This window comes from Anas acuta, chromosome 8 (genome assembly GCF_963932015.1).
Source record: "Anas acuta chromosome 8, bAnaAcu1.1, whole genome shotgun sequence".
In the NCBI taxonomy this organism is placed as follows: domain Eukaryota; kingdom Metazoa; phylum Chordata; class Aves; order Anseriformes; family Anatidae; genus Anas; species Anas acuta.
In genome coordinates this window covers 29382442-29399183 of record NC_088986.1, presented here as the reverse complement: position 1 = coordinate 29399183, position 16742 = coordinate 29382442, and the positions used below count along the sequence as shown (strand labels likewise).

The window sequence follows — 16742 nt, the reverse complement described above, 5'->3', positions numbered from 1 at the left end:
GATGTCTTTTGCTTAGTGTGTTCAGAGGACCATAAGGACAGAACTTTTTCTACTGCTGTGGATCTGATTAAAATCCATGCCAAATTAAACAATTATGGAAGGGCAGGCTGCCACGTAATTAGAAGCTGCTAGCAACTGCTAGGCATGAGGCCAAGACTGAGGGCTAAACCCACCTCAGGAGAACTAAGATATTGCTGTGGCTCTGGATCATTTGAAAGGCGAGAATTTCTGATTACTACATTTTTATTGTAGATTATCTAATTTCACCTGTGGATCAAGGCTCCTGTCCCACTGAGCACCGTATACACGTGTAATAGAAAAGATCTCCTTTCAATACTTTTGGACACTTGCATTTAATTTCAATGCCACCTTCTTGCCTGCCCTCACTCAGACTAAGTTGTTACTGAATGTTTACGTATTGATACACACCTTTTCAAGAGACATACATGAGAGTGTAAGACATTGCTTGTGTCATAGATATATTTCAATCCTTTAAATTCTATCAGTGTCTTCTGAGTAATTGCTACATTTAACTTAACAGCTCCTTTGTCATTGCAGATAATGGTAGGAGAAGGAATTCTCTACTGTTGCCTGTCCAAAAGAAGAAATGGGATTGGAACAGAGGCCAACATTAATGCAGGAGGATGCAACTTCAATTCTTTTCTTAGAAGAGCTGTGAGATTTGTTGGTGGGTTTCAAATGTTACTTACAAAGAAGAGTCTTCTATGTACATTCAATTTTTACCATGCAGATTTCCTTCTCTGAAACAGCGTTTCAGAACAGTGCATGGCTGACACTGGCATATGTCTTTTTCTGCCAGAAAATGCGAGAAGAAACTGTCAAATGGAGCAACAGAGCAGCTCCACACTCAGCAGTGCAGCATCTACACTCTGTTTTTCCTTTCCTCTCCCAGTCTATTGTCAGTCTCTCTAAAAGAATAATTTGTTTTTCCTCCTCTGCCCACCTTGAGCTGGCTTCCTTTTAATGGTTTCTGCATACAGTTTCCCCTGCCTGTCTTCGCTGTATCAGAAGTATTCAGCTCAGCTGATACTGTATTCAGCATGACAGTAAAAACTTGTCAGAAACTGTCAGTGGATTTGACATTGTTTTTCTGGTATGTCTTTATCTACCTCTTGAAAAAGGGATACAATCTGGAACATAATGATAAAGAGGGACATGATGAATTATTTTACTTTGTTATTTACTAAATTTGAGCTTGAAAGGGTGGCTTAACTTTGCTCCTGTCTTAGAGTTAATTCCCCTGGCAATGAGTGGCTAAGAGAAAGGTTTTCTCTCTTCCAGAATTCTTTCATTAGAAAGGGCATCATTGGCAAAGATAAGCTGCAGGACAGCAGAGTGAAAACTTGATAGAAAGATTATACATTAGGTTCCTATAGGTTGGCAAGCAGGGAGGCAATAACAGGAGAGGTTATATATATATATATACACACACACATATATATATGTATCTGACCAATAAAGCATATCCTGTTAAGAGCAGCAGTGAGGAAGTGAGCAGAGAGGGGTGTAGATTGCAGCATCGAGGAGAACTGTAAAGTTACCCCATGCTGTCCATTTCTCCTCCTGTATGGCATCCTGTTCCATCACCAGACGACAAACTCAAAGATGCATGAATTTTACTCTTGATTCATACCCTGAATTTGCAGTTTGTTTCATACTGTCATGGTGAAACAATTCCTTTAGTATTCTTTCTGTTATAAGATGAAAAAATATATATACATGTATATATATATTTTTTAATAAACACAAGTAGGGAATTAGAGGTAAATCCTTAGAGAAAAAGCAGTTGAAAATGCTCAGTAAAAAAAATCACATTAACTGCCTTGTGAATTTGGTATTAACCAGACAGGAATATTGATTGTTGGGAAAAAAAAAAAAAAAAGTCCTAAATCTAAATACTAAATATTTGTGTTTGTGACAAGGATTTGGTACTCAAGAAATGTAAGAGGTATGCTGGTAAGCCAAAGTTATTGCCAGCTGATGAGTACCTGGTAGTCAGAGGAGAACAAGTCTTCAGAACAATAATCTAATGGGAAACTGTGTTATTAAAAATGTTCCAGTGGGCAAGTCCAAGGGCTGAATGAGCACATATGCTATCCTGAAATAGGTGGTTGTCCTTAAGTGAGCTGGAAAAATTGCTTTCCAAATAGAAGCAGGTCCAGTGTAGTTTACTTTAATGAAAAGATGTTGAAGGACATCCAGTCATCAAAACTAAATGTTAAGTATTAATAGGAAGAAAACAAGCATAAATAATTTAATTTTTATATTAAAGAAATCAACTCTGCAATAATATTCCACTTTAAAAAATGTTATTTCTCAGGTAAATTCTCACAAGCCTAATGGCATAAGCCACCAGAATTCAGTTGAATGTATTTGTCACAATGAGTTAATTTAAATACAATAAAGTTAACAAGCTCTATTGCTTTCTTTCCTAGGTGTTCATGTGTTTGGTCTTTGTTCCACTGCTCTTGTTACTGATATTATACAGCTATCAACAGGATATCAGGCACCATATTTCCTGACTGTTTGCAAGCCTAACTACACATCCCTAAATGTTTCCTGCTCAGAGAATTCATATGTTGTGGAAGATATTTGCTCAGGAGCTGATACTAATATTATCAATGCCGGAAGGTTGGTTCTGTTCTTCATTGTGTACATTACTAAGTATTTGTTTTATTTCTTTTTTAATTTTCTCTCCCAGTTTCAAATGTTTTTTTTTCTAGGTAAAGCCTGTGTGAGTTCTGGTAATATTTTTATAATAAAGCTGAGAGCATACCTGTCTTTCTAGTGATGTTTAATTTTCTTTATACAGATATTAGGCCAGCAGTGGGCTTTGGAAGTCTTTGTCAGATTTCAGAAGCACAGTTAGTAGTACCTAATTATTTTCCCTCCTTCAAAGGAGACAATTTCCTATACAATTATTATTACATGTAGCTTCTACTGCTTTTCCCAGTGGCATCTGAGTAATCTCCATATCAGGAGGGGGAAGAAGCCACCCAACTACCTTATTTGAGACTTCTGTGTATTGTTATCTACAAACTTGACATTTTGATCTTAGTTGGTGAGGTTTGATTTTCTCATTTGTTAGAGTTTATTTGTTTTCCATTGACTCTCATTGACTAAATTTTTCATTTTGACAGCCACTGAAACAATTCTTTTCATTAGAGAAAAGTCAACAGCAATGCAAACCTGTGTGCTCCCAAACACATGGCTTTTTTTCATGGTATTTCTAACTGGTTGTTTATCCTCCCTGGCCATTTAGTCTTTAGCCTCCCTACTTAGTTATCCAGGATATAAATTAATATTCCTAATATCAGGGATTTGGAAATTGCATATCAGTCAAGCTGAAATGTAACCCAGATTATGTATTTTACTTTAAATAAGCCAGATGTGATAAAAGTGTAACTCAATTACTGATGACAGTTAACAGACTCAAAGAAGGAATTCAGAGGTATAAGTGGTACTGTACCAACACATTTGCTACTCATTAGTTCAAGGACTTCATTATTATGTATCCTAAATATATGCTCTACACTACTGAGAAAACATGAAGCTCTTCACTGAATACAATATCAGTCCTTCTTATCTTTTCCACACAAGGTTAAGCTTTCTTACTTGGTAGTCATTTGTGTAGCATTCCCTTAATTTTTTTGCAGTCCTTCAAATTTTTTCTTTTTTTATATTTCCTGATCTCCAAAAAGATTACAGCAGAATTATAGAATGCCTGAAATTACTACAATTTCTGTCTCTGACTGAGCTGTATAATTTCCTTGTGTACCTGATTAGCAGGCACAAAGCTGTGTTCTTCTCACATCCACTTCACCAAAGTTTTAAACTCTTTTCTTGTTCTCTATGTAGCCACAGATTCTAGCTTCTGTTTTAACTTCATGCCTTATAGCATTGCATTTTTGTTACATGGATATTACTAAAACTTTTTCTCTGTATCACCAAGGCACCTTTCCCTCAGTTTATTTTGCTTTCCTTTGATATCAGCAGTTGACACACTTGAGAATCGTGAAATTATTCACTTTGTAAAGTACCTTCCAGCAAATCTCATAATCTATCTCCTTTCACTGAGACAAACCAATTTCACTGATGTTTAAAGATCCTCAATTATTTATTTGGTCTAATATACTTTTTGTTGGCAGAGATTCATAATTAATGTTGATTCATTTGCCATTTTTTTCAACTTATATATGTGGACATGATCCAGAACTGGCACAAAGGACTGTAGCTTCATTTGGCGAAAATAATTTTGGTAGAAGGCATAACCAAAATGACTATATCAGCCTTCACCTGCCTCTCTTCCAATAACCATCTGCTCTTACTGGATACTGCCACTGAAAATGATGTTTGCAAGCAGTCTTGCACCTACACGGTGTCCCAGTTAAACTGGTGCAGCTTCACATGTGAACAGGCAGAAAAATTCTCACAACTGCTCACATTCATTTAATTATCATCTCAAATATGATGTCCTCAACTGACGATCTGTGGCCATTCCAAAGATTTGCTTGTAAGTTTAAATACCACCATTCAAAAAAAAAAAAAGTGAAATCAGTTGCAAGAAATTTAGAAGTCAGTATATTTGTGTTTTCTTATTTTTTAGGAAGATGACTATATACTGATATGTCAGTTTTATTGTTATCATAAAGGACATATTTGGTGAATTGCAATTATCTGGCACCACCCTAAGTTTCTTTAATTAAATTTTATTGCCTTTTTCCTTTATTAAATCCTTGCTTTCTTATGTCTGTCCCAGCTTTACCAAAGTGATCAGCACTTGCTACTGGTTCAATCTTTAGCCATCTATGATGGGAATTACGGTGTAACTTCTCCACCCCAGGAGGTTAATTTGCCTTCAGCAATTTCAGCTTGTCAGGGACTTGTTCTTATAAGACTGATAATGACCTTCATTTTTTAATTTGTATATCCCAGAAATTTTGACTCTAGACTCCCTTGTGAATTAATTTTCTGCAACATCCCTGAATATCCAGTAGTTTTCTTTATCCGTCTTTTCCCCTGTTTATCTTCAAAGAATCTTTTCAATCATTTCTATTCAGATCTCCAGTGAGTTCTCTATCCTCTGTCATTTCTGATGTTCTTACTCAGTATGACTCTTTCTCATCATTGTTCCCCCTCCACATATTCCTCATGCATGAACATTAAGAGTGATACAGCCTTCTGAGCTCAGGGCATGTTTTCTTTGAGACCTTTGTTCACCTTTTCAATACAGAGCCATACAAAAAAGCTACATATTTTTAGTTTGAATTGTTTTCATTTTGGATTAACAGATAGCAGAGAAGAACAAAAGCTGTGTCACCATTAGAGAGTATACAGAATGCCTATGCTGTGCTAGCCCTGAAAGCATATGAATAGAAAGTAGAACAAGGAGAAAATTGACTGTAGCATAGTGACAGACCTTATACATCACAGAAAAGCCATTAAATTCAGGTTAAGTTCTGAGTGGTTCACAGAATAAAATCTACACATTAGCTGCACACAGACTGTAAGTAGATGTATGCTTATACTTAAACACACACAGGGTAAAGAAGTTGATTAGACATTATAAACACCTGTGCTTTTTTTTTTGTTTTTCCCATGTATTTATCCTTCTGTGCTCCTTTGAATGGGGGCTACTAATTGAGAAAGGTTTGATCAGGAGAAAAAAAAAGGGGGGGGGGGGGAGAGATTAGGTCTGTGTTTAGAAATGAAAAAAGAATCATGCTGATTTCATCTCGGCCAGAGTCAAGGATCTGCAGGGGCCATGAGCTCAAATGCAGGTCAGCAGTGCAGCATTCACGCTGAACTACATTAACGCATTTTGTTACCAATAAATTATTTAGAGCAGATAAAGCAAAATGAATAGGAAATATATTTAGAAATTAGACTGCTGCTTTGCAGAAAATTTCTAAAGGAAAAGGACTATATTTCAGTCTGCTGTTTTAAACTAGCTAACTGAGATGCTGCTGGGAAAATTGATGTAGGAACATGGAGCCCAACTCAGTTGGCAAAACCCTCCTTGAAAGACTGTTCAAGCATTTATCCAAAGCTGAGCTTTCTATTTCAACCTATCTCAGGTGAAAGTGGCTACTGCAGCTGCAGGGTAGACATAGCCTTCTTCATCAAGACATCCAGCACATTACATGTCCATGCCATTTAAGGAGATAAACATACAGTGTAAACTGATATATATCTGATATATATAACTGATATATATCTGATATACTTACTTCTAGAGCTCAGTTGTAGAAGGGCTTTTAGGGCTTCCACAAGCCATGGACAACATAGAACAGGTGTTATTGAATCTACCACCAGCTAAGTTTTCCCCTATACTGTGTAAAATCTCTCCTTCACCATCCCATCACTGTTTTTTTGTCACTGTTAGAGTATTGAATTGGGTGTGTAAGAAGCATAAAATGTTCCAACGTTAGAGGGCCTAATGTGTAGCTGCTAAGTATTTTATTTAAATTTTTTTTAGTCAAAGAAGTAGAAGCTCTCAGTTTTAATTTCCATATCTAATGTAGTTCCTGACTCAAGAGCCAGTCCAGATTACTCAACACTTCCCATGGTCTTCAAAGAGAACAGAAGGCCCTCAGCAATTTCAAGAATAGACCCTGATTTTCACTACTGTCTCGCAGTTTGGATGTATTTTCATTTACCCTCTTGTTGTAGGCTTCAGGAAGGGGCCTGCTAAACCTTAAAATGCCCGTTCCATGTACTTCATTCGTAGCAGGTTATAGGAGCATGTTCTTCACTCCTAGTATTCCATTTACTCCTAGCATGTTATAGTGTTGATATTTTTAAAATACGTCTAGAGACAGCAAATAAATACACACAGTATATTTGAACTTAGAAATATAATTTGAGTGTCCTTCCTTGGCAGAAAGTCATTCCCATCTCAACATGCCACCTTGGCAGCTTTTGCAGCAGTGTATATTTCGGTGAGTAATCAACTCTATTTATTTTCATTTATATAAGACAAAAGTTAGAATGCCATTTGCTGTCCATTTTACAGTGAAGTGTTGCCTGGATATTCTGAGTGGGTACAAGTTTTTGTTGTGTCAATTCAAAAGCAAAATGAAATTATTAACAGCTAAAATAAAAGCAGCTCTATTAGGAATACAGAAAAGATGCAACTTCTTCAAACTTTTTAAAGAAGCAACATTATCCATTGTGGTGGAGTGTAATATAATATAAATATAAATAATCAAAGTAATATAACTATATATTTAATGCCTCAAGTTATTCATGTATAAAATGCAGTGCTTATCTGTCTTACAGGGTGATAATTTAACTCCATTCACATGTGTTATATATTTTGCCTTTCCTTTGCTGCTGTCTTCACACAATTCACTGTTTTTAAACTTTAGGCATTAAGGTACAAACATTTATGTGATCTAGTTTCACTTGACCTCCATAGAATTGCATCATGGATGAACTGGCACAACCACTCTCAGAGGCCTCAAAGGTGCTACTGCAAAGCAAGTGAATAAAAGCCATCGGTAACTAGCAGGAAATAATAGGACATGTTTCAGTGATGATTTCCCACATGTGACTAATGACATTTCTTCATTATGGGGGCCAATATTTGTATGTTAACATTTATTTGAAGTTATATATATATATATATATAATTTTCCATCATTCATGCTATAAAAATCTGAAGGAAAAAAAAAAAAGCAACAATAGCAACCAGTTAATCAAACTAGTAATAGAATTCTGCATGTACTGAGAGCTTGCCAGTATTTATTCAGCCCAGAAAAAGGGCAAAATTTGCAATAGTACCGATGAACAACTTCCACTAAATTTTTTTGACCTCCCTGACATCATGGCCCCCAGTTGAGAAATGGCTCTCTAAAGCATCTGGTGGTGGCTTTTGTTAGAACAGGTTATTGCTTTCATCTGGCATGACATCTGGCTTCTGTTTTTCAGACATGGTGATTGCTTAGTCACATTTACAGAACACTTAGGCTCTGACTGTGAACATTATTTAGGCATAAAATCTTTATCCTAATTAACATCAATAAGCAACATTGCCTATGTTTTCAGAAATCCATTCCTTGTGATTTCATATCTTTCTACAGTAATTGAGCAGATTTTAAGAAGGCTGCTAAATAAAATTAGTTAAACTAATTACTTGCAATGGTACTGTATAACACTGATTTATGTGTGAAAGAAATACTGAATGCTAGAAATTCAAATCTTCTCAGGTAAATGTAAGTTTCTTTAACCACTTGTTAATCTCTTTCTTTTTTTAAGATGTACTTCAATTCTACGTTAACAGATTCCTCAAAACTTCTGAAACCACTCTTGGTCTTTGCTTTTATCATCTGTGGAATTATATGTGGTCTGACTCGTATCACCCAGTATAAGAATCATCCAGTTGATGTTTATTGTGGCTTTCTCATAGGAGGAGGAATTGCTCTCTATTTGGTAAATATAACATAGATGTAGTTATGTATTAGAAAATAAAATTGATAAGTCTGTAATAAAAGTATTGGTATTTTTAATAAAAATATTTTGTCAGGGTTACATGCCATAATGAAGAATACAGTCCAAATGTGTTGAAGGTGGTGATGTTAGGGGTAATATCTTCTAAAAGTAAACAGGAAAAAGCAAATATATATTTCAATTTGAAATGCCATTAAGAATGCACAAAGTGGTATATAATAGTCTAGCACTGTATGCAGAAACAGCTCTAACATAATGCACTTTATTGAAGATACTCATCTTCTCTACTCCACTCTTACAAGCATAAGACAAGAAAAATATTAAACATTATTTGTTGCCAGTATGAGTTTACACTGCCACCATTAGCTTTATAGTCTCAAAATTAGTTTAATTAGTGTACAGCAACTCAACTGAGTGAATTGCCAAACCAGCAGGAAATCAAAGGTACTATTACACCCCTGTGGTCCTTCGGAGCTCTTGGGGAGGTTATGAAGGAGATGTAGGATGCCCATGCCTATGCTCTTTGTCTGCACTGTGTTGAAACAGATGGAGTGCATTAGAAGGGTTCTGTAAAGGAATGTGTAAGATAGGCCTGTTTGTATCTGCCAGTAGGAAGCTTATACAGCTTTTGCTTCCTGCTCTCAATACATCTCCAGCATGACTGTTGCTGCTCTAGCTGCTCAGCACAGTGTCATTCAAGGTGCCTGTAAGCAATCAGGAACTTCTGCTGACAATGTGGTGGTGAACAGAACAGTTTTAACAACCAGCGGGATGGTTTTTGACCCCTCAAAGTCAGTGATGAATTTGAATATAATACTAAAATAAGTTCATAACTTGTCCCCCATTTTTTCTGTGATGTAATAGTCTAAGGCATGTGCAGATGGTCTACAAAGGTGACCGGAAGAAAAATGGCTTTCACAGAGGGAACAGTGACAGCAACCAGGGTAGATAATAAAAACTTAATGAGCTACTAAAGTCAGTTCCTACAACTGCATTGTGAGAAGAAAGGCACTATGTTGAGAATATTATTTCAAATGATTAAGCTGTTGTAGACTCTCATAAATGGAGCTGTTGTTTTCATGTTCGAAATCCACAAACAAGTGTGGTCTTTGTTAGGTCTTCCCCATAAACTATGGCATGACAACATACATCAGAGAGGTGCATTGTCCTGGAAACCCAGCAGTCAGTAAATCTGCCCTTAAAACTACACACCAATAAAAGGAAAGGGAGGGAAAATATTGTGAAACTACAAATAACTCTGAAAAGAACAAGTAACCTAAGTGATTGAGTGAGGCATTTGAGCCTTTCATACAATATTCTCTCAGTGGAATCTTTTTAAAATGACAGCATTTTACAATGAGTCTGCTGAGTAAAAAAATGTTGTATAACTAAATCTTGTTACAGTTCTGCACAGCTTGGAAAGCAATTGATTCAAAGCTGATAAATTGTTCTATCATGTAGCTATTGTATTACATGGTTATTATGCAGTAGAAAGGGCAGAATCACGGAACAACTTGAGCTGGAACAAGATTCAGTAAATCAGAGCAGACAGTAGTGTAGTTGTTAAATAGCTTCGCCCAGAAAACTGCGAACATTAATTTTCCTAGTTTCAAAACAAAACATGCTTTGTTTAACTGTATCTGTTGTTTTATAAAATGAGGAACACTTAAGGAGGCTAAATCTTTTCCCTAACAATTCATTGCCATGAAATAAATAGTTATAAATAAATAAATAACAAGTGTCCTTTTTATCCTACTGAAACTGCTACGTACCAGATTGAGGACAGAATTTGGCATAAAGATAAGGATAGGCTCATTAGCAAAGGTAACAAACCCTTGCCAGTTAAACTGGACTAATTCTATCACTCAATATTTAAAGGCAGAAGAATATAATTAAAATTCCTAAAAATGTCTCCTTTTTCAATAACTAGTTGTTCATGCTTCTGTTCAAATATCAGGGCCTGTATGCGGTGGGAAACTTCTTGCCAAGTGACGAGAATGTGTATCACCAGAATTTTCACAGAGAACCCCTGAGGTCTTTGACAGACCTCAGTCAAGATGCCAACAGAATCCTGCCAGGTAAAAATGGAAGCAGCACTGATGGCATTGCCTCTCACCGTTCAGAAAGTATCCTGAACAGAAACCACAGAGATACTGGGTCTCTGACTAACATCAAGAGAGCAAATGCTGATGTAGAAATCATAACACCACGAAGCCCAATGGGAAAGGAAAACATGGTTACTTTCAGTAACACTTTGCCAAGAGTCAACACGCCATCCTTGGAAGATCCAGCAAGACGAAATGCAACAATTCATGCATCAATGGATTCTGCCCGCTCCAAACAGCTGCTTTCCCAGTGGAAGAATAAGAATGAAAGCCGAAAGTTGTCACTGCAAGTAATAGAGACTGAATCTGGCCAGTCACCACCAAGATCTATTGAAATGAGGTCAAGCTCAGAGCCTTCCAGAGTGGGAGTAAATGGTGATCATCATGGCCCAAGTAGCCAATACCTGAAAATTCAACCTGGCAGTGTACCAGGTTGTAACAACTCAGGTCTTTCTGGTGGGCCAAGGGTCTCTATTCAGTCACGTCCTGGCTCTTCCCAGTTAGTGCATATTCCTGAAGAGACTCAGGAAAATGTGAACACGTCTCCCAAAACTAGTTCAGCTAGAGCTAAGTGGCTGAAAGCTGCTGAGAAGAGTGTTGCATGTAGAAGCAACAGCCAGCCAAGAATCATGCAAGTAATAGCCATGTCTAAGCAGCAAGGAGTGCTTCAAGGCAGTCCAAAGGGTTCAGAGGGAAGCACAGTCACTTGTACAGGAGCCATCAGATACAAAACCTTGACAGACCATGAGCCAAGCAGCATTGTCAGAGTCGAGGCCCATCCAGAAAATAACAGACCTGTAATTCAGATGCCATCAGAAGGTGAAGGAAGTGGGTCATGGAAATGGAAAGGTCCTGAAAAAGTCACCCTTCGTCAGACATATGAGCTAAATGATCTCAACAGAGACTCTGAGAGCTGTGACTCCTTAAAAGACAGTTATGGGTCAGGTGACAGGAAAAGGAGCAACATAGATAACACTGAGCATCACCATCATGGAATCACTACAATAAGAGTCACACCTGTGGAGGGAAGTGAGATTGGCTCAGAGACCCTGTCCATTTCTTCTAGCCGGGACTCAACACTTAGAAGAAAAGGTAACATAATTTTAATCCCTGAACGAGGGAGCAGTCCAGAGAACACCAGAAACATCTTCTATAAAGGCACATCCCCCACACGAGCATACAAAGACTGAGAGGAGACATATCAGCTGGTCCGTACCACCACAAAGGAAACACATCCTCACACAGGTTCTGCTCTGTTTAGAGTTGATATTTACCTTTGATGTGCCAAATTATTGACCAGCAGCCCAACTGTCGTTGAACACTGCTGATTTGCAATGTGCATGAGCCTGTGGAAATCACGTGGTGGGGGGAAAAGCACAATGCCAGAACCTAACTAATGTGAAACATTTTCATGCAACTTGTTTCTTCAGACTCAAAACATTTATCTGAGGGTGATGTCAATCAAAAAATAGTCTTGAACACAGACACTTTATTTCCTGAATGTGCCAACTTTTTATTTTATTTATATTTGTGTCCAAAATCAACTGAATTTTTCATAGCAAATGCTGTATGTGTGGTATATATTCACCTTTGCAGAATTTGCACCACATCTTTAATACAGGATGGTGCTGATAACTTTACATGTTTTGAAAATTTGCATACTTATTAGACTCTACAAACACATGGCATATTGATGTGCAGTTACTTTAAAATAATATTGCTAATACTATGATGATGCTGGCTGCATTCATTTAGCATAAGAAATATTTACAGCTTTGTTATAGTGGATCTGTCACATTCAAAGATTGCAAAGATTTTGTGTAGTTCTTTAAGATGTCTACTGCAACAAAAAAAATGTGTGGGTGACGTTCCATTAGAATGGAATACCTATCTATTTTGAATAGTTTTGCTGCTACTGCTCAACTTTTATTTAAGAACAGGTGCTACTAATGAAGACGCTGCTTCTTAGTGGGCTAACTTGTAGAACTGTTTAAAATTATGTTTTTAAGGGGTCTTTTAAAGTACTACAAGTAATTCAGATTTTGCATTTTTAAATCTCTCATTCTGTCCTTCAGCAACCTTTCAATTTTTCTGTTAGTTTTTGACTTTATAATGTGTGACACCAGTAACTGCAAAATGTGCAGACATGCAAGGTGAGCCATGAGCAAATAAAAATAAACCACCGGTTTCCTGATCAGCTTCAAGGGAGACAGTAATTAATATCATAGCTCACAATTCGAAGCAGTCATTCAGCACACTTGCTTAGCATGCCACAAGAACAATCACAAGTTTCACCCCACTCACCATCATTTTGGGGATTTAAACTTTGCTTTAAAAATGGAATGCCTTGGTATTGCAGAATCACTACACGAGTGTTGCGTTGTGCCACCACTACTGTTCAGGTTCCATGACACACCGTCCAGAGCCTTCTTAAGGATTATATTTTTCCCCCTACCACTGCCACTTAGGAATATGGAGGGTCTCTGCACCTGAGAGAACACAGATTATTTTAGTAAATTAAGCTTGGATGTAATGAAAGAAAACTTGCCTGCTAAAGACCTCCACTGACCAAAACTGTTGAACAGTTGAGCTCTGAAATGAATATGCATAGCACATCCCGGGCACGCTAGAAGAAAAGCATCATTCAGTTTGGCTCTGACCTAGATAACAAACCATGGAGGAAGCCATGGGCAATGCTCATCCAGTGCAGCTCCTCATTCTCTCCTAGATTTTCAACCTGAAGAACTAATACCAAATATGTGCCTGCTCTACTTCCAGGAAGGGAAGGAATGACTTTGTAGTCCCCTCACTGAATAAGCCATAGGTAACAGATCAGTTCTATTACCTGGCTTATTTAGTAGTGTTTTGCTCTAAGACTTCTGATTTGGGGTACCAGGCAACAAGATATATACTACATAGTCAGAACCTGTCTACAGACCTTAACCCACAGATCTCTGAGGAAAAGCCCACCCTGCTTCAGCCAAGTAGGAGGTAGAAAGAAGAATTGTCCCATCCCAGGAGGATAAAGAGCACAACACAAATGCAGACCAAAAAAAAAAAATCCCAAACCCAACACCAAGTCTGAGAAATTGCAGTAGGAGGATGGTATTTGCTAATCTGCATAGAACATAGAAGGGATTCATAGTCAATATAAAGCTTTATATACTTTCCCATATACCCCAGTCCCCAGTGCTCCAAGCTTATCTGAGGGTTATCAGCCAACCCTATCTAGTAATGCTTCCCCCACCTGCCAATCACCTAGTGCTCTGAAAAATATTGTCCCTTAAGGAAATGCCCGCCCTTTTTCTGCTAGTAATAGACAAAGACCCCAGCATGCATGAGATAAATGGGTGGAAGTATTCTGCAGGTTACACGTAAGGAGATAGTACCCTGCAACCTTACTGGTTATGTATGTTGAAGGCACACTTTAAGGTACAGTAGCTGGGACAGATAATCACAGGTGCCGAGGAAACAAACAGAGTAATTTTTTTAGAAATGTGTTCTCAGATTCTAGTATACAAATCAGGATTTGTTTTTGGTTTTGTTTTTTCTCTTTTTAAAACAATGTCTCTTTAGACCTTGGTATTTAATACCAAATTTTGTACAAGGTTCCTAGGAATTACAAACACTTAGAGTGTAATGAAAAACACACCTTTGGAGTTAGTTTAGTCTAGGTACGTGATAAAGAAGGTAAGATTAGCTTTAAAAGGAATGGGTAAGACACAATCGTTGTTGGCCTATCAATGCAGGGAAATAAAACGCAATCATTTGTTAGTTTGTAAGTGCAGGGCAAAGGAACATAAGGAGATGAACCTGGAAATAACAGAAAATTGAAATGGAGAATAATGGCAATAAAACAAAGATTAGAAAATATTCCCTCTGGCAATTTAGCTGTTTTGGAAACTGCAGGATTCCTGGTGGGAGTGTTTGTTCTCTATTCCTTGGTTTTACTCAGATATATATTGGCATACGTGTTGCTTTTATTACTCTAAAACTTGCTGCACTATTTCAAGTGTGGTGTGATATTTTTCCTAAGGTTTCCTATTTCTTAACAAAAGATTTTAAAGCTCTTGTGTAATCATTGAAATTGTGTTCTTTACATAAATATTGATATATTCTTTTTTACTCAAAGTGCCAAAGGCTACTGTTTTTAATAATGGCTTATCAAATTATATTACGTTAGAGAGCAGAAATGTAATAATATATACATTGGAACTCAGACCTCTGCATGTATATTTGATAAGGAGCCTTTTGTAAAATTACTCTTTGTTTACATTCCACTGATACCTTAATTTAAAATTAAACAAATTTACAGGTGACATCTTCTTAGTGTTCTGATTTTCTTACTTGCTAACAGGCACGAATTTCTTTGTTAGGCTGTGCTTTACTGAAAAAAGAAAATACTCAAAAATAAAATATGTTTTTAAATGAGAACTCTATATAAAGTATTGTGTTTAATAAAATGTTATGCAATGTTTTAAAATGGAAAAGAATTTGTAAATTGCTATAAATGTATTTTGTTAAATAAGTACAAATCAATGCTATTGTGTTTATTGTGCTAACATCATGAAAATAAAGATAAAATTATTCATTGATGTTCAGTCATCTCATCTGTAATGAAACAGAGTCCTAATCCCCTGCAAAATTATTTTTCAATATTAGGTTTCTCAGGACACATCAAAGCGGTCATCAGTGGGAAACCTCAAAACCTAGCATAGTAATAAGAAATCATGAGGAACAGTCTTCAAACAGAAGTGTCTCTATCTGAAGAAAAAACATTGTGGGGAAAAAAAAAAAAGTTAATTGGGAACTTCATGCCATGTCAGGATACATTTTCTAGATTATTTTGGAGGACAGTGCTATGCCCCTAATGCCTTTAAAGCAAGTGTTGGGTAGAGGTGCTGGACATGGTGAGGCCCCATGATTTGTGAATTAGAACAGGAGAGGTGTCAGGAGCAACCCAAGAGGAAGAGCTCTCCCCAAGAGAAGGTAGTATGCAGGACACAGTCATTGGGTGACAAATACCCTATTGCTGCCAGCAGTGAAGACCATTACAAGTAGCAGCTTGCTGTTCAAAATACTGTCTTATCTATAAGCCACAAAATGTATGCAACAGAAACCACAAAAGGTATGCAACAGAAAACACTGTCTCAGAGCCAATCCCGAAACACCCTGAAACTGGGCACAGCAGGGCCCTAAATGCCAGGGATGGAAGACACAACTTTAGCTGATGCATGCACAGATACTGCCAATGGCATGTTGAAGATCACCAGCAGCATCTCTGCAATACACAGCAGAAAAGCAAACTGACACTGATAAGCTTTCCCATGTGTACGCATGCCTTTGTGCAGGCTGTGCTTTGGAGTGATGTGCCTTTCCAGCAGGATGACCTGTCTTGGCCAGGGTGGCAGAGGGACCAGGAAGCTGATGGGACCACTGGCGCCAGCCAGACACCACACTGCTGAGGGGCACAAAAGCATCATGTACACACACACTGTGCTCCCAGTGAGAGCATGCTGGGTCAACTGCTGTCATCCCAAGTTGTGGTGCAGATCTGCGTCACTAGGCTATCCATGTCCTTGAACTTTCATAACAAAATAAGACCAGGGACCCTCAGGCAAAAGAGTTGGGAAAACATTTGTTTTCCCCTGAGAGGAAAAGAAGTACATGTAGAGTTGTGATACTGCTCCTTCTGTGGTTACTGAAGCATGCTGCTTGTGGTCAGGGCTGGGGAAGGTCCTGGTCACACTATATTATATTAGTAGCCAGTTTTATGAGAGGCCTCTCTGGACAGCAACAGATGCTTGTGGGACAGCAGGTCATCTGCCCAAGCTAAAGGACACCTTGAACAAAGTTGTGTGAAGCCTGTGGCCTTGGGGCCAAGGTTCTGATGTCCTGCTGTCTGGGACATGTCTGGAACATCCTGGGAAAGCTACAGACAGCAATGCCCCAGGTATGGGTCAGAGAGACTGTAGAAAGGAGAGCAAGAGCCTGGGAGAGTCCAGGTAAGCTCCTCTTCATGCTCATGGGGACACTGTAAGGCCTCAAAAGTGTGTACTTAGTAATGGCTGGGTCAGGGACAGGGTAAGCTTCATCCTGCACCTACCAGCCAGAGTGGAAAGAAAGGCAGCAGGAAAGGAGTGAAGGAGGGGAAAAAAACAAGCC

General features: G+C 37.9%; 2 protein-coding genes across 5 annotated transcripts in view; one reads left to right on the top strand and one right to left on the bottom strand.

Annotated features, from left to right (window-relative positions):
• The window catches only part of PLPPR4 (phospholipid phosphatase related 4), a 31393-nt gene extending 16895 nt beyond the window's left edge, over positions 1-14498 (top strand). The window contains exons 3-7 of the mRNA XM_068690594.1: positions 559-688; positions 2457-2652; positions 6905-6962; positions 8281-8454; positions 10430-14498. Of these exons, the coding sequence (XP_068546695.1) occupies positions 559-688; positions 2457-2652; positions 6905-6962; positions 8281-8454; positions 10430-11767 (1896 nt within the window). The 3' untranslated portion in view covers positions 11768-14498. The remainder of the gene's footprint in view (positions 1-558; positions 689-2456; positions 2653-6904; positions 6963-8280; positions 8455-10429) is intronic.
• PLPPR5 (phospholipid phosphatase related 5) overlaps positions 1-16742 on the bottom strand; it is a 257024-nt gene that overhangs the window by 168443 nt on the left and 71839 nt on the right. The window lies entirely within an intron of this gene.